The following is an 18,782-nucleotide window of genomic DNA, read 5'->3' as shown; positions in this document are numbered from 1 at the left end:
GAATTTCAGCTTTTTGGTTCCAATACAAATTACTGATGAGCCTTATATCTTTTCCATCAAGTCCCAAGTTTCTGAGGTATGATACAAGGAGGTTATGTTTAACATTATCGAACGTCTTTTCATAGTCTATAAAGCACATGAAGACATCTTTTCTCTGATCTTGGCAATTCTGTACTAAAGTTTGAAGACTGAATATGGCTTCTCTAGTACCAAAGCCGTTCTTAAATCCAAATTGACTTTCTCCACTTACTTCCTCACATATTTTGTAGAGTCTTGTATGCAGTACCCGTAAAAAGAGCTTAAGAAAGTGGCTCATTAGACTAATAAGACGATACTCTTTACATGAAGTTGCGTTACTTGACTTGGGCAGCGTGATAAACGTAGAACGAAGCCAGTCTTCAGGGATGTAACCGGTGTCATAGATGTTATTGAAAAGCTGTACTATAGTTTTTAAGTTTTGTTCATTAATTAAGTGGAACGTTTCCGAATACATATCATCAGGCCCTGGAGTTTTGTCGTTTTTATTAATCTAATCGCATGAATAATTTCACTTTCCAATATGCTTGGTCCTGATGGCATGGGAATCTCAGTTGCAGGGTTTTCTGATCTTTTTGTCGTTGAAAAAGATTAATGGTATAATTTCTCCAAGTTTGCAATAGTTCTTCTGTTTCCGTTACAATTTTATTTTCATCAGTTTTAATTAGGGTTATTGAGTTATTATGGTGTAACCCAGCTATCTCTTTCACTTTCTTGTGAAGATGGAAACTGTCTCCAAGGTGACTGAGATTTTCGGCCTCTATACATCTCTCCTTCAACCATGTCTCTTTTGCCGTTCTTATTTTATTAAGAATTTTTCTTTGCATCGATTTATATTCGTTGTGATTATTCTGGATTTTAAATTGTCTTCGTTGTTCCATCATTTTTAAAATATCTTCACTCATCCACTCGTTTTTTGCTGTTGTTCGATTAGCCGTGAGGAGGTTTTCATTTGTGTTCTTGAAAGCTTGCTTAATGCCCAGCCAATGTTTCTCAATGTCATTTGTACTGACAATACTTTCCAATTCTATTTTTATATGGTTTTCATTCATTGATCTTTTCTGCTGGTCTCTGAGAAGTTTTGGATCCAAGTTCTTTCTCAAGCTTTTTCGTTTAGGTTTGGCAAAACGCAATAGGATGTTGGCACGTAATGGATTATGGTCCGATTCAATATCGGCACCTGGCATTGTAGTTACTTTTGTGATCAGGTTTTTAAATCTATTATTAATTAGTATATAATCTATTTGATTACGAACAATACGGTAATCATTGTCTTGTGGAGACTTACAGGTATAAAGTCGTCTAGATGGGAGTTTGTACCATCTATTTGTGATTGTAAGATTATTTTCTTCACAGTATTGTATCAATTTCTCACCTCTGTCATTCCTTTCACCTAAACCATAATTTCCGACAACAGATCCCAACCTGCCTTTACCGACTTTGGCATTAAAATCTCCCAAAACCAAGTTTATTTCATTACTTTTTGTGAGTCTTAGCACCTGATCAAGTTGTCTGTAAAAGTCTTCAATCTCGTCCTCTGCCTTTTCTGCTGTTGGAGCATAGTCCTGGATGATATTGATATTAATAGGCCTGTCCAGTAACTGAATTAGAATTACCCTTTCTGAGAGAGGAATAAAGTTCTTCACTGACTTTTGTAAATTCTCATCCATTAAAATACCAACCCCTCGCTGATGATTTTGATCAATACTGCCATTGTCGGAATAGTAAAAGACTTTACCTTTCGATTTAATCATTCCAGTGCCAGGCCAATGGACTTCACTAACTCCAAGGATATTTACCTCCATCCTTTCCATCTCCTGTATTAAATTGTCAAATTTTCCAGCTGCAAACAATGTTTTCACGTTCCAAGTCGCAATTTTTGTTATCTTATCTTCGCACCTCTTGACCACTTAGGGTCTGCCCGGGACTAGAGGACATTTGTTTTTGAGCTTCCAACATAATAAGAAATACTAGGATGGATATCTATGAAGATCTTTAATGAGGTGGTTTCCCGTTGCTTTCTGCATTTCCCTGCCGTTGACCACCTGCTGGTTCTTTCGCCTTTGGGGATGATTTCTCATCCCGAGGACAAGGAAGTGCCCTCACTCTTGTTAGTTCTTCCACCCGAAGCTGTTGACTTACAAGAGGGAACTGCTTATACCGGCAGTCATTCATTTCTAGCAGGGTGCACCACGTGCAGGTGAGGTTGTCAGTTGACTTAACATATGTTATCACCCCTATCACAGTTTTTCGCATAGTTTCGTTTAAAAAAATACAACTTTTTTTTTTAATTTTTTTTATCCCATCACTGACAATTTCTAAAAATCTAATCCTGTGGCTACATTACTCCCTGTCGAATGAGGTGAATAACCCTGTATACCTTTTTCTCTTGATACTAGGCACTATTTTATTTATTACTCTGGAATTTAGTCTAAATATTTCACTATTGTTCACTGTTTTATTTGCCACGTAGCTCTCTTAAGAATTCTATTCAATCTTCTGTTGTGTCCTATCCTACATATTTAATTATTATGGCCTAAACCTTACTAAAAATACTCTTGTGTGCTTTATATTTCTTTTTATATCCATGGAAGATAAACTTTTTCACTGAACATGTAACATATTGTTTTAACATAGGTATTTTGAATTCATGATTATCCAAATTAGAATTAAAAAAAATGGTGTGTTCTTACTAACAGCAAAAAAACTTCTTACTAACAGGGAGGAATTATTATTTGAACAATATTAATATTTAATCAAACTGAGTCCTGCCGTTTAAAGAACAATCAATAGCGAGTCTGGGGTATTCTAGTCAACGTGAAAAACAAATATCTCCCACGAACAGCTCTCTGTGCTCCTCATAAAGGATTTTCAACGTGAATGGTGCGAACCGTAGCTGACATAGCGAAAACGGAACTCAATGTCATACATACACATACGTATTCTGTGCCTAGTTGGAGCGGCCCGTCTGTATTTGACAAAAATTCCTTTATGTATTCTCGAACGGTCGTTAAATTTATATCCAACCTGGATACATTAATGGTTCAGACGTAGTAGCGTAGAATATGCATGAAAGTATACATTAGAGTAAGATGAATCAAGAACAGAGCTGCAAGCTCATAGAAATCTTATTTTTTATTTAAATCATTTTACTGACTCAAATAATTTGATTTTAAGTTATTTTTCGAAAGCTGAGTTAAAGAGTTATGACTTAAAATTTGAGACTTTTTGAAACTGACTTCTTGCAGTTCTGATCGAGAATATCATTTTATTCATAGTATGAAATCTGATTTTAAGTATAACTTGTGCTCTATACACAAATTACGTAGATGAATTTGGGACAACTAATACACATCTTGGGATCTCTACTACCAGAAATCAAGAGAATAATTAAGTTAGCATGGAGTACTAATGGAACAACCTCAGCCATATTTAAATCTAGAATGCCACTCTATCTAAAGAAGAAAACATTTGACTAATGCGTACTCCCAGTCATGACCTATGCATGCGAAACCCAAGGTTATTAAAAGATTGTTGTCTGGTAACTCGATCCGCCATTATCGAAAACGTCATCTACTATGTCATAGGAATGATACCGCTCATAGATAAAGGGATAAAAGCTGTCCACAGTCCGACAGTGCATTTCCGAATCGATATTCATTGTGTACTTTATTGTTTATAGTGTATGACGTCAATAGTTTTCAGTTGTTTGATGTGTGTTTCCTTTATTGTATTGTCCAATTATCTCTCTTTGTTGGTTGCATTTTATTTTCTATTCCTTTTGTCTATGATTTTATATGTTCTATCTACGTCAGAGGGATGCCATTCCGCTTCGCTCCTATTGGTCCAAAAGTTACGAGACAACTTTATCTTTTAATAACCTTGTGCGAAACCTGGATATTTAAAATGCATATCATAAGGAATCTGCAGGTCGCACAACGCTAAATGGGACGAACTATACTGGGAATAACCAGAGAGACCGTAAAATAATTAATATAATAACATAAATTACAGTGCAAGCAATGACTTTTTCATTTTTTTCCTTTCAGAAGAATATTAAAACTACCTTAGAATGCTAAAGTAGGTACCTTGGAATTTTAAGATCTGTAAGCAAGTTACTGTCGAAATTAAAGAAATTTGACAAGCAATAATTCATAAACCGTGAGATACAATTACTACATATTATATTGGCAATATAGCCAGCTATAGTATGTCATCTTGATTGGTAAAAATTATAATCAAATATAATCGAATTTAATGGATGAAGTTTAAATTTTAGAACTTTTTATTTAGAATTCAAGATCATATTTTTATATGGAACAAATTTGATGTGATTTTTTTTTCATTTGGTGAATACAATTTGTATTGGCATTTTATGTTTAAATGGTTTTTTAATTATAAAATAACATTTTATTACTTCTGAAAATACATATTTCTTTTTCATAAAACATACTGCTATCTAGCAATTTATTTTTGGTTTCGGAAGTATTTAAAAATTAATAGGACTAATGATGTATTAAAATATGCCGCTGTTTTCTGATAAAGGACAAACCGATAATATTTTTTGAGCATATACCTCAATTTCATTTCGAATTTAGCATATTTAATAAATATCTCCATTTCTATTTTTAGATTTAATTTTTTTATTCTAGTTTTTTGATGATTTTGCTATAAAGAAATAACGAATGTGTAATACTCCAACATAGGCCTCAAGGTCGATAAAATGGTATGCCGCAACCTAATCAAAATCCGTAAATTTATGGATTAATCCGTAGTTCTGGCAACACTGTCTCCGGCAACCACCCACTCTGTCGACTGAAAGCAGAACCACGGTACAGTGTTCTTTATTCGCTGCGCTGTAAGTCGATCAGCGCGCCGCGGCGCAGGGCTAAACTAAACCTCGGACATAGAATATAACAGTGATGCCAGCTACATCTCGGCCATATTTTGTACGGAGAACGGTTCTGCTCTGTTTTGTACAGGATAATATATATAATACACAATTGTGCTTTGGATATAACTATCGAATCAGTGTGTAATAGATTAAAGTCTTTTTTAAGATTTCATTTTAAAGTAAAGTAAAGATTTCAGTTAATGTCTCGTTTTTGCTGCCAGGGCTAATCTGGACGGGGCCTACATTGTGTACGCGCAATCCGAACCGCGGTCTTCGGCCATATCATGGTCAATGGCCTACCAACTTGGCAGTGTCTAAATCGACTCTTATTCACGAGATATCCGATCTCATCCGGCCTCGAACCGGCGTGAATGAGCAGTGTGTGTCAATAGATTTTACACTTTTGCTTTTTTTGGACAACAGCACGATACAGAGTTTCCAAGCGGTTACCCGTCCATTCACTAGTATCGCCTTACGTCGCATAACTTCGGTCTTCTAATGGGAACCGGTGTTTCGATGTAGCTGGGCCGTTGCCCTATTTCATTTTAACTCTAAAAATATTCTAAAAATAATTCCTTTGACAATAAAAACTTTCTTGTTTATTTTCTTTTTTCTTTTGGTAACAGTATTGCCAAATAAATTAGCATATTGATAATACCTTTAAGAAGAAACGTAGGCTTCTGTTTTGATACTAAACAAGCGACGTTTTTGACGCTTTTTCTTTAATTAAATTTATTAGGCTTTGCTCCGATGGCAAATAAAAACAAGTAAGGAATAATAATAGAAGGGCGCCAAGGAATCAATACATGGCCTGCATTATTCCGAAAAAATACAACCGGAAGCCAAGAAAAATATGAATCTTTAAAATATGCGGTTCTTCTTATATAAGAATAACAACGGAAAATTTTATAAAAATCTCATTTATATTAAAAAAATATTCTCCTACTAACTCATCTTTCCAATAATGCTTGGGACACCCTGTACACTTATAATTTTTGAAGTGAAAGAGTTAGTAACTCGCATTTTCATTGGAGGACACTGTCGTATTTATTTCAAACCAATAATATTCTTTATAATTTAACAAAATGACTGTATTACCACTATAAATAATAAATTATTAGCAATTGAGCTGTAATTTCCGTATTTTTAATCCGGTCAATGATGGAGATAAACAATTATGATTGATTAAAATTTTATTTTAAGATGAAACTTTTGTTAACAACATTCTGAGAATTCGAATAATAAATTGAATAATGACAAGACAAGTGACATTTGTCTAAAAAAGACAGCGATTTGGAGTAAATTTCGTTATGTAAAATTTAGAGTGACAATTTTGATTATGTAAAAGAAATATATATTATATGATTTTACTAGTTGCCTAACGATTAACATTAATTTAAAAATAAATCTTCAATATGAATAATGAAAAAAGCAATTAAACAAAAACAGACCACAGACCACACAAAATATATTGTTGATTAGTAGCAGTTACTAGTAATCAGAGATATAGATGAGGAGAATTATCGTTTTTTAATAAAAATGAAAAAAACATTATAAAATTATAAAGCCAGAAAAGTATACAGTTTTACATTAACTCAATTTTTTTGTTAAAGTTTATAAAAAGCATTTATAAAAAAAATGGTCAAGTGCGAGTCGGACTCGCGCACGAAGGGTTCCGTACCATTCAATATCTATACAACATTAGACACTATATTATTATAAACTTTTTTTCCGATTAAGCTGAAATTTTGAATGCGCGTATAAGTAATTTAAATAAAATGAAGAAACACATTACTAAAAATTGTATTAATAATAAATATGTAAAAAGTAAAAATAAGTTTGTAAAAATTAAAAAAAAAACGATTAAAAAAAAGTTGCCTTGACTAGGATTCGATCCTGTCTTACTACGGCTCCAACGTCATAGCAGCGTAAAGTTCTAACGCTTTAAACCAGGCAGCCACCGAGGACTTGAAAGATTCTATGTAAAATTATTACTTGAAAGATAATGTTTAGTGTAGGTACTTTTTTATTTATAAACATTTATAGGTGCCCGGTGGCGTAGATGTACAGGCTCTCGTCTATTAATCTCAAGGTGTGGGTTCGATTCCCACACCCGGCATTTCATCAGCCGACTATTTTTATTAAAATAAAAATAGTTTGGGTACCTAGGTCGATTCAGCCTTAAATGAGTACTTGGGATTCACAATCCTGAGGTAATAATAGGCGCTTGAAGCGTAGTGCTAGCCACATTACCTTCCTTGTATACCGAACGGTTCTAGTATAGCAAGCTGTACCTTGCTACTCCCAAGTCGTTAAACGCTATATGCGGGAGCTATTATAATTAACATTTATTTAACTCTGTTTTTAGTATTTGTCCTTATAGCGGCAACATAGATACATTATCTGTAAAAAAATCAACTGTCTAGCTATAACGGTTCATAAGATAGAGGACGGATGGACAGCGAAGTCTTAGTAATAGGGTTCCCGTTTTTACCCTTTGGGTACGGAACCCTAAAAAATATATATCTTCCAAATCCTTCAATTTAATAGCTGTTAGTAAGAAGTTTCACTTCAAAGTGCACACAATTTTTTTATTATTAAACACTTAGGTACTGATTCTGGAGAGACTAAAAAATAAAAAAAAGTACAATAAATAGCTCACGCTAGCTGCATCCAGACTGTTTTCCAGCATTAAAATAAAATGTAAATGCGTGTCTTTTAATTTTCTTTTGCCTCGTTCTTTATTTCCCTCTACCTCTTCCTGATTATAATCCTTTTATCATTTACGTTTCTGTAAAATTTATTTTGCAGCTTTAAAGTAAGAAAAATTGCCCGAGTTGCAAAACTTAAACGCCAAGAATTAAAAAGAATAATTTTTCGACGATTTTTAAAGAGATAAAATCGGAAGAAGGAATGCAGATAAATGACTCGGAAATTTAAATACACTGCTACATCTTTTTAAACAGAATTCTAAATGTTCCAGGCTAGAAAGAAGGAATTTATTTTAATGCCGTTAAACGGATTATATTAGTCTTCTCGAATAAAATGGGCGTTTAGAATAAAAATACATGAGCCGAAAAAGAGTACTTCCAAACAAAATATTTAGGAAACAGAACAGTATAACATTTTTATTGTACAGGGTGGTCGGAATTGATCTGTTTTAACCATAGACTTAAAATAAAATATAGACTACACTATTTACATCTCAACGCGGACAAACATTCTTTTTTGTACACACGTTTACTTCTGGGTACAGTCGACCGAGCCTTCCTCATCCAGCCTATGTTGTCACGTCTTTAATATTATCAATATTTTTTTTCTTGTTATACACATATATTGAGATATTAATACTACAGATTAATAAAGTAGGTTTTAATATTCCATAGATGTATTAAATAGTCCTTATACTACTAAATTATAAGTCGGATACTATTTAAAAAGGATAAGTTCTTTACAATATGACAACACCGATTAGAGGCGAGGAAGCCTATTCTTTTTCTGTTCAAGAACTATAAAATATGGTTCGCCAGTGCCAAATTTGCAAGAAATTTGACTTAAATAATCCATTTAAGTCTTGAAACGACTTTTGACCGGTAGGCAACTCTCAATTTACCCATTAGGAGTCAGTGGCGTTGTTGTAGAAAGGCGCTTATTTAGATAATATTTTAGTAAAATGTAAAATCTGAATTTTTTCTCTTACATTACATTATTTACTTACTTACATTGTAACAAAATCATAATTATAACCCTGTTAATAATTAATAATGTTTTTATTAAAAATATATTCCGGTTTATTCTAAAATTATCTTCAGACAATAATCTATTTCTGACAATAACTAACTTTTTGTTATCAAGATGACATTTTAGACGGCAACTGACATATATGTTATAATATTTGAATTTTAAATATGTAAGTAATATAACTTAAATTAATATAATACAATTTTATACTAAGAAAACATTTATGCATTCACAAAATACAACAAAGTTTAATAATATAGTTTGAAAACAATGAATATTGAATTAAAATTAAAAAAGTTAAGCGCGACCCCTTGTTTGTGCCCTTGTGTCAAAATTAGATGATTAAATTTTCGCAATTTTTACACCATTTGATGACCGGTGGCGCCTCTAGTGTTTGTTCGGGCGGTTGGTATTTTACTCCCGCTTATGGCCATTAAAGAAAAAGTTCTAAATGGGGATGTTTTGTGGTCAATGTCTAGCACTCAGCACCATACAGGAGCACAGACCAGACATAACACTTAGTAGTCACATAAATATATCTCCTTTAATTTGTAAACTCAGATTTTTACAAACTTTAGTATTTAGCTTATTATACAGGGTTAGTCGAAGGATTGTTTTTTTACATTAAATTTAAAACAAATGTGCAATCATTTTGTGGGTAAATTTTCCTAAAACATTATTACAAAATCTAACTGAATAATATTCCAATTGCGGAGCACAAGATCTTATTTAAAATTCCCAATATAAAATAATACGTTGTTTGTCTAGTTAATTATCTCTCACAAATTTGCGATGGAAAAATGATAAAATGTTCGTCATTACCTAACTAACAAACATTTACGCTGGTGTATTAAAAGCATACAAAAATATTTACCAACAGTTCACTTCAGGTACTCAACAACCATGTTTAATATTCATTATTCATTACGGTTTTGCATCATAGCCTTTTTACAACAAAATTCTTATTTTCTAAATGTGTAAACGTGAGATAATGTCAAAAATTAATATATACCGTTGATTATTCTTACTAATTTAATATAGATTGAACAATTGTATTATCTTATTATTAAAATTATATTGTCTACATGAACATTTGTATAAATATTTTAGATGAGTTCAACTACGGTAAAGAGCATATTTTTACTATTTAAAGGGTACATAATTATAATTTTAGAAAATATTCATAAAAAATGTAAGCACTAGTTGATTAAAAAAAGTTTACCATTAATATTGCAAATTATATTTTATCCTCTTATAGTATGTGCCTGTTTAATTTTTTGATTACGTAATGGGCACTTTGTTTACTCACTTGTTTCGTCGAACTGCTTGAATCCATTTTTGCTTTTGATAAAATCGGTGTGAGAAGCTGTGAAGCTATAAAATGTTGTTTCGTGAGGGTTGAATATCCCGGAAAGTTGAGTTATTGAATATTATTGCCCCCAACAACTACGTAATTACGCCCTCCTTCACGTGTTAATAGTTTTCGGCGATTTTATTAACATTTGAAATTGTCACAACACAACGCGACGCCCAGTTCGATTTTTTTGCACTTAATTTTTTTTTAGTACCCGAAACAGCGATACATCATACAAAGCGCATACATTTCATAAACGCTTTGTTGAAAATGGTATGATTAAAAGCAAAGTACTGCAATAAGTATTTAACATTAATCTTTATAAAAAATGTGATTATTGCAGGTATGTTCACAGTTCTTCACACAGCATAAAAAATATTTTTTTTATATTTATTGACAGGTTAAATGTCAGCTAATCAGTAACTGATTATTTTTTATACAAATTATATTGCGTCAAACTGATTATATTTTAACTGAATAACTTCTAACGAGGAAATAAATATATACTTATCCTCCTGGAGAAATGTTTACGTTAACTGAGGGTGATTTAATTAGAATAATGTAGGAGGAATATTATTTTCTCAAACTCGCGACCTCAAAACGTCAACTTGGTTCCATTAATAAATTTATTAATTATTTCGTAGCGCTATAAACAACTTAGTTTTGAAAATGTCAAAAGACTAGAAAGATCTTTAGAATGCCAGGCTGAGCCTTAATAAATGCAAATATTTTCTTTCGTAGATCTCGGTAAAAGAAACATATTTTCTCTTTACCGTTTTTCAAAAAAGTAAAAAATAGCCCAAATATTTTAGTTTGAAAATATAAAGTAAACAAAGATATTTTACTATAAAAAATAACTGGGTTATTTTACTTTGAAAATAAAAAATAACCGGGATATTTTACTTTGAAAATTTTAAAATATATATTTTTCGCTTAAATTTTGAGAACTGGATTTTTTCTGGGTTTTCTTTCTTGTAAATTTAATCTACTACATAATATGTTGTCATATTATCGAGGTATTATGTTTTTTTTAACGAAAATTACACCTTTGACATTAAAATGTGCGTAAGAGTATCAAAATTTCAGAAAACGGTTTACCAATATTCTAAAAAAAAAAAAAAATTTTTAGTCTTGACCGGGCCAGCGTTGCCCACTTTTACATATTTTTTTTCAATCAAAATATTTTATGAAAAGTAAATAAAAATGTAAAAAGTTAAGTAAAAAAGTTATAGGGCTTTTAAATGTCTATTGGTGAGTAATAAATTTAAGTACACAGGGTGGGCCATAAAGTCGTGGCACATCAAAGTTTCATTTTTTTAAATGGAACTCCCTGTATATTATTGCCATATTTCAATTCTTCCTCCAATTCTAAGCAAAAATAGGAATACACACAATGTACCTCACACCAACAGTTTCCGAGTTATTGACTTTTGCAAATATCACCCATGCAGCATTTGGACGTCGGGATAACGTTGTGGCACGCGACCAAACGTCGGGGTGCAACGTCGGCACAACCTCGTGCCAACCCTAGTCTGCACTAGTTTGGAGAATAATTTTTGGGTCGAAACGACGTTGGATACCGACGTTGGCTAGCAGCCTAATTTAGTACAAACTGCAACGTTGTTTAAAATCCTAATTCACAGAAATATAAAACTATAATAATATGGCGTCTAAAGCTTGATTTTCATGTGTCCGTTGTCCAACGATACGTTGATACGATATTAATTTCATTGGTTGTATTTAAAGGCTTCGATTGGTTAACCGTTTCTAACCAATCGAAGTCTTTAAATTCAACCAATAAAATTAATATCGTATCATCGTATCGTCGGACAACGGATGCATGAAAATTACGCTTAAGTCGCGTTTTATCCTAAATTGGGATAATTATAGTAAAAATATTATTTTTATGATTTAGTTAGCGACATATGCCAGATGGCAGTAAAGGAAAACAAAACAAAAGTATTTAAGTGTGGAGGATGTTTGTAGATCATAATTATTGAAACACTTTAACCGACTCTGTAACTCGTTACCCAAGGCAAAAAAGTTAAACGCAAACAACTTTATTGATAAATGTATTGTTTCTACTTTGAAAAATACTAATGGGCCTTAAAATAAAAGAAGTTTTAAAAAATTTCTTGAATTTTTTTTTAATAAAATGGGAATAATTCATTCGCAGTCGGAAAAATTGTTTCCGCGTGTTGTTTAGGGTCAAATATTTCAAGTTAATGTATTCAAAAAACAGGAATTGCTATTTTAGGAACGAAACATTTTCTTATTCAACAACATGGCGGCTTTCACTTTGTTGTTTTGGAGATTAAGATGGAGTAGTTCGAGTAGTCGCATACTGGACTAATAAAGTCACAGTTCAGCCTTAACAGGTAGTATACTAGTCGCAAGATTGCCTAATTTAGTCATCCTAGAGTCTAGCTTGTGCCGCCCTCTATATTCTAAATAAACGAGGGAGTGGATAAAGTATAGGTAATATGTCGATGTATATTTAAATTTAGTTTTATATGTACCTTTCTTATGTCCCATTTTAATTAATTTTTTTTATAAAAACAAAAATGGCACTGAACTGTCTGCCTGAACCACTTCCCCTAGGAGATGCAAGACCTTGTCGTTGGTGAAGAAGCTCCTGGTCAGGTGCTGGGGGGAATCCCCCCTAGCCCTTGGCGTGGTCTAAAAAGCATCTCACTCATCGTCTTGTCCCTGACTGTAGTGTCGTGGCCAGGGAATTGCACCAAGACATATAACGATAGCGGGCTGGGCTACGGACAGCCTCAACCTTGGGGCACCGGGGGGCACCCCATTTTTTTTACCCCTTACCTTACTTCTACATGCGAGGCTCTGTAGAAGTGGACCGACTGTCCCTAGCGACTCATAGGAACACTATGAGATCTGGTAATAATAGTAATAAAAACATCACCAGTGAAGCTGTGGGGAAACCCCCTAGCGACACTGGGAACAGTAACAATGAAAGTTCCAAGGGGCCAAACCCAAAGAGAACTACAGGAGAGGTGGCTGACACTTGCGTGAGACCATCCTCCGCAAGTGGCATACAAGCTACCACCTCTTCCAAGGGTCGGGAGCCTATCTCCTACCTCTAAACCCAGCAGGCGACACAAGCTACCGTTTCGTCTACCCGGCCTGGGTCGTAGCTCCTCGACTGTGAGGGACACGGGTCTCCGTAGGAAGTCCTGGGACTGTATGATGAGTTATAACTCAAGAAAGGGGGACACAATAGATCTCTAAGGTCGCAGAGATTAACCCCCCTCCCACTTATTCTAAATTCTAATTCTGGCTGAACAGAACAATGAAGTGAAAACTTAAGATACAACGATATAAGGTTATGGTTCAATATAGTTGCAAAAAGGTAGTGGCTCGACGTCCTACCAACATAAGAATAAGTAAATCTAAACAACGTTGGAATTAGTAAAACAGACGACGTTTGCATAACGTTGGAATAGGTCCTGAAAGTGACGTCGAAAAACTCTTTATTGCCCAACATTGTAACTACGTTGTCCGAATCACCTAAAGATCACTTAAGCAAAAAAGGTTACAAGACAACGTTTATTCGACGTTGCAGAACCGTTTACATTGTTGTAGTACTAGTTCAACGTCGGCACAACGTTACAACAACGTTTACATTTATTTTAATACCCAAGGTACGGAACTAACTATTTTTTGTAACTAATCCCACGTTGTGTTTAGTAAACATGTGGTCGCAAGTCGTGAAAATGCTACTTGGGCACTTAAACCATTCGATTTAATTATTAATTTCGATATGTCCGGTTTCATTTAACAATACCAGTCTGCCGAAACTATGATGCTGAATAATGTTTGACATTAATTTTCAAGTTGGCATTTATAGATGTATCAAATGAGATTATATGAAGTCTAGAAATTACAAAGTTCAATATATATTCATTAACATTTCAAAACCAAAACTCGATATCTCGGAAACGGTTGGATTTAGTTTTTTAGGTAAAATTGAAGGAATAATTAAAATACCCAATAATATACAGGAGATTCCATTAAAAAAAATGAATCTTTGAGGTGCCACGACTTTATGACTGACCATGTATAGTTAAATTTATTACAAGATGTTAGGCATTTAAAAACCCTGTAATTTTTGTATTTAACTTTTTGCGGGACCTCGTATACTTGTCCAATATAATCGAACGTTTCCGCAGGTATATATCAGCGACCCTATACAGGGTGGTTTGAACTGTATTCAGGAAACTTCGGCAGCATATTCTGCAGATAAAGATAAGTAAAAAAGTTCCTATAAATGTATGTTTTAAAATGTTTAGTTTCGGAGATACAGGGTGTAGAAGTTTCATTTCTATTTCGATTTTTTTCAAATAATTTTTGAAGTAATGTCAATATTTAGATGAAAGTTGGTGTCTGGGAGTTGTTTGACATCAGAAATTTGATTTTGATGTCAATATGACTTCTATTTGTAGGGGGCACCACCTACATGTGTTTTAACTGTTATGAAGAGTAATATCTTTTTAATATCTTCTTAATTCTAATACTAAATTCTAATAGTTCTCGAGATATTTGGAATCGAAATTATCAATACCTGTCATCATTGACATAAATTAAACATGTTAACTAAATAGTTATTAGACTGAAATCATAAATTTGAAATGTTTTTGTGGAAAAAGTTCAACAGAAACTGTTTTATCATTATTTTTTCCCAGAAAAAATTTATGACTAATTTAAAAAAGTAATAATTTCTTAATTTTATTATTTCAGTCAAATAACTACCTACTCAACGCGTTTATTTTTTTTTTAATAATGACATGTATTGACTATTTCCATAAGAAATCACGGAATTGTATTTTTTACACAGTAGTTTTATTCAGGTAGGGACGAAAAGTTATTACTCTTCTAAACAGTTAAAGTAAATATAGGTGGCGCGGCGCCCCCTACAAATATGAGTCATATTCATATCAAATTCAAATTTCTCATGTCAAAAAATTCCCAGGCACCAATTTTCAATCACATATTGACGTTACTTCAGAAATTATTTGGAAAAAATCGAAATAAAAATGGAACTTCTACACCATGTATCTCCGAAACTAGGCAACATACATTTATACAAACTTTTTTACTTATTTTTATCTGCAGAATATGCTGCCAAAGTTTCCGGAATACAGTTCGGACCACCCTGTATATCATAGGTACAATATCGTTTTTATAAGCGTTTTGGCAAACTATTTATTAGATAATTGAACAAATAATATGACATAATATAGGATACACTTAGATGCATTGTTTAAATAGAGAACACAACACAAACAACGGGAAATGCTGTCTTATGAAAAGAGATGACAAAAGAAAGAAAGACGAATGGATAATCGAGCTCGAAAACTACTCAATCAACAACAATGAAAAGATTAACTGACAGAACGGGTTCGGTCCATTGTCGTTTTGTCTTTGAGCACATGTCCGCGCCATATTATTATTTTGATAAACAATGACCTGAATTCAAAAACCCGCCCCGGATGCAGAGCACTTCAGAAATGGCATCCCTAATGGATTTATTAGAACGCGAGGTGGTCCTAGAAATGAACTGTTTTCGACCTCTGTGTGATTGATTAGTTACACTGTGTTGGTCTCCACCTCAAATTTCACAAATAATTGTATTACAGATAAATGCAATATACTGTTACGTTTTTCGTCGGTTCCGTGTGGATAGAAAGTCACAATTTATTTGCAAGTAACAATAACAATAACGACAAAAGACTTAAATAATTATTAACAAACTATTTATAACTACTTATCTAGAAAGAATTTATTTTGAATTTAGCGCGGCAACTGTACTCGTCTATTTGTTTTCTTCCTGCTCAGGCCTCCTGGGTCGGCTTATATACCCACAGATAAACAGTTCTCGAATAATCCGTTAGACGTTAGATCATTAGGTGCACAGAGAAGGTTTAGAATGTTCTCGTATGTACTACTCCATTCCAGTGGAACTCGATTGTTTTCGAACGTTCGAATGAATCATTACGGTGTCTATTCTTTAATGCGATATTAAAGTCATATGGGGGCGGGACATATTAGTTAGTTAGGTTAGGTCGAGTTTACACGGATCCGCAACAATACATACAGGGTGTCCCAGGTTGAGCGTGCATTAGAAGTGTCTAAAGAACTACGATATCTAGATCGGGGATTTATATCACTGTTTCACAATGAGATATATCGCTTGAGGATATTTTAAATATGGCGGCACTTCCGGAAATACCGGAACTAGACAAAAATTTTCTTATTTAAATGGGTTCCCCTATTTTTTATGACATATTTAAATTTTCTATAAAAATTTATGAATATCAACTATTAGGTATCACTAAAATACGAGATATATTTGTATAAATACACTATACAGGGTGGTCCGAACGGTATTCCCGAAACTTCTGCGGCAGATTCTGCAGATAAAAATAAGTAAAATATTTCATATAAATATAGGTATGACCTAAAATGATTAGTTTCCAGTTAAAAATATATAGGTGGCGCCCTCTACAAGTAGGAGTCATATTGACATCAAAATCAAATTTCTCATGTCAAAAAACTTCCATACGCTAATTTTCATCCAAATATTGACGTTACTTCAGAAATCATTTGAAAAAAATCAAAATAAAAATGAAACTGAGATACAGGGTGTGTATCTCCGAAACTAAGCATTTTAGGACATAAATTTATATGAACTTTTTTACTTATTTTTATCTGCAGAATATGCTGCCGAAATTTCCGGAATACAGTTAGGACCATCCTGTATAAAGTTTTAGCAGCACGTATTTATAATATACGATATTCCAATAATTATTTTTTTTTGACAGAAGGAAATAAATTGTCTGATTGTTTGACATTTAATGTCAAAGGAAGCTAGATAAAATCATATCTCAATTTTTTCAAATGGATCAAGGGTGTCTCATTAGAATATATTTTGGAAAAGGCATTTTTATACGAGCAATTTGGAACCACACACTTGGTATTTCGACTCAAATTATCGCTATGAACCGCATGTTACAATTTCAAATAAACCATATGCCAAAATGTCAAAAGTTGACATATGATATGTCATTCTATTCGTCATTCATAGAATGTCATTTTCTGTCGAATAAAGTAAAAAAATACCGAGGGCGCCATTTAAAAATCAAAAATTGTAGTAATTTCCGGCAAAACAGGAGGTGACCGAAAAAAAAAAGAATATGTAAATCAATTTTAATTTATGTCATATAGGTACTAACATACATATATGTCGTTTTTTTGGGTGAGCCACTTTTGAGAGAAAATCAACTTTAATATGGAGTTAAGAATGGCAAAATTAAGCCCTAAACTTTTCATATTCTTCTTTTCTGCCTAAATAGATTACAATTTCTTAAAAAAAGATAACATTTAAAATTTTATTTTAGTAGATCCTTAACTTCAGACACTTGTATTCAAATCAACTATAAGGAATAACCATCTGCTCTAAAAATTACAATTATCCGAAACAGCAAAAGCCTTTTAACCAAACAAATAAACATTAAAGAAACCGATAAGGAGTTTTGCCACCCGAAAAGATATTACCCAGCGCGAACCGATTCCCCAGTCAAACCCATTCTTGGATTTCGCTCAAAGCATCGTAACTTCCTTGGAGAGCGTTTCCAGATATAAAAAGAGAATATTATGTACCACAGAGAAAAGTCTGGATTGGCGCCTTCCCCCGTAGCAGATTGCACTATTCCAGATCCCGAGTGGAAAGTCCTATAAACACGCCTGAAATAAGTGATAATATATTCCGGTCGAGACTCCGTAGGGGAGGGAAGGATGACTTTCTTCTTTCCATTCTAATAAAAGGAAAATGGATTACATATGTGCATTTAGATGTGTACAGGCTGGTAAATAGAACGCCGCCGGCGGGCTTGGCATTCATCGAATTAATGAGACTGGCAAGGAAAAGGTACCCGGTTCACAAGGCGATGGTGATAATTCAGCCATGGGCAGGAAGAAAGGAAAACACGACCGATTGAGTAATTGTGTGTTAGAATAAGCATTTGTGATGCAATAAATAAAACTATATAAACTCACCACCAAAAAAAACCGGCTACTAAAAACTACTTAGTCCCAATTTCAAAGTTGGATTTCTCGCGAACCACTTATTAGATTTTGACGATTTTTTTTTCAATTGTAAATTAATTCCTTCTTAACGGATGCTACATCAGAAATTTTTATTCCGAATTTATTTTGAGCATATACAGGGCACAACAATAAGACGAAGTTTTTTGCCCGAACTTTGTAACATTCAGTAGGGTGCAGCAGCTGTAGTAGCTATTACTATATCAAATCACATTGTAGCCTCATCTTTTGTGAGCATTTTGTTTTTTTAATCGCAACATTATCTCTGTTTGTATTGGAGATACGCTACTTTAAAACGAACGCCTCGGAAAAATGTTTCAGAAAGCAGCAGGCAGAAAGTTTTATGTAAAATAATCAAGGCGACATATGCGAAAACGGATTTATGAGTATTGGCAATATGACAACAACTGTTGTCAAATTAAAAAATGCCATTATCTGTGACGGATGTTGCTCGGCAAAAATCAACGTTATGTGTCCGATACCCTGTGTATACCTCGAACAACAGTCTAGGATGTCTGGAATCGCTATATATGGAAACGGGAAATTTCACCAGGCGAATGGGTTCCGGAAGAAAACGGAAGACAAATGCAATTGACGACTGCTTTATTGTCCTGAATACTTTACGAAATC

General features: G+C 33.4%; 1 protein-coding gene across 1 annotated transcript; it reads right to left on the bottom strand.

The window, feature by feature from the left end:
- Positions 1-524: 524 nt before the first annotated feature.
- On the bottom strand, positions 525-1,841 carry LOC115888200 (craniofacial development protein 2-like). The gene has a single exon (XM_030907834.1). The coding sequence runs from the start codon at positions 1,839-1,841 to the stop codon at positions 525-527; it is 1,317 nt and encodes a 438-aa protein (XP_030763694.1).
- Positions 1,842-18,782: the final 16,941 nt, after the last annotated feature.

Source organism: Sitophilus oryzae, unplaced genomic scaffold (assembly GCF_002938485.1).
Source record: "Sitophilus oryzae breed Bouriz unplaced genomic scaffold, Soryzae_2.0 scaffold_690_pilon_pilon, whole genome shotgun sequence".
Lineage (NCBI taxonomy): Eukaryota > Metazoa > Arthropoda > Insecta > Coleoptera > Curculionidae > Sitophilus > Sitophilus oryzae.
The sequence above is the reverse complement of the archived record's forward strand: the minus strand, read 5'-3'. Positions and strand labels throughout refer to the sequence as shown.

Coding starts and splice junctions, on each gene's coding strand:
- LOC115888200 (XM_030907834.1), bottom strand. CDS start 1,841: ATGGAGGTAAATATCCTTGGAGTTAGTGAAGTCCATTGGCCTGGCACT.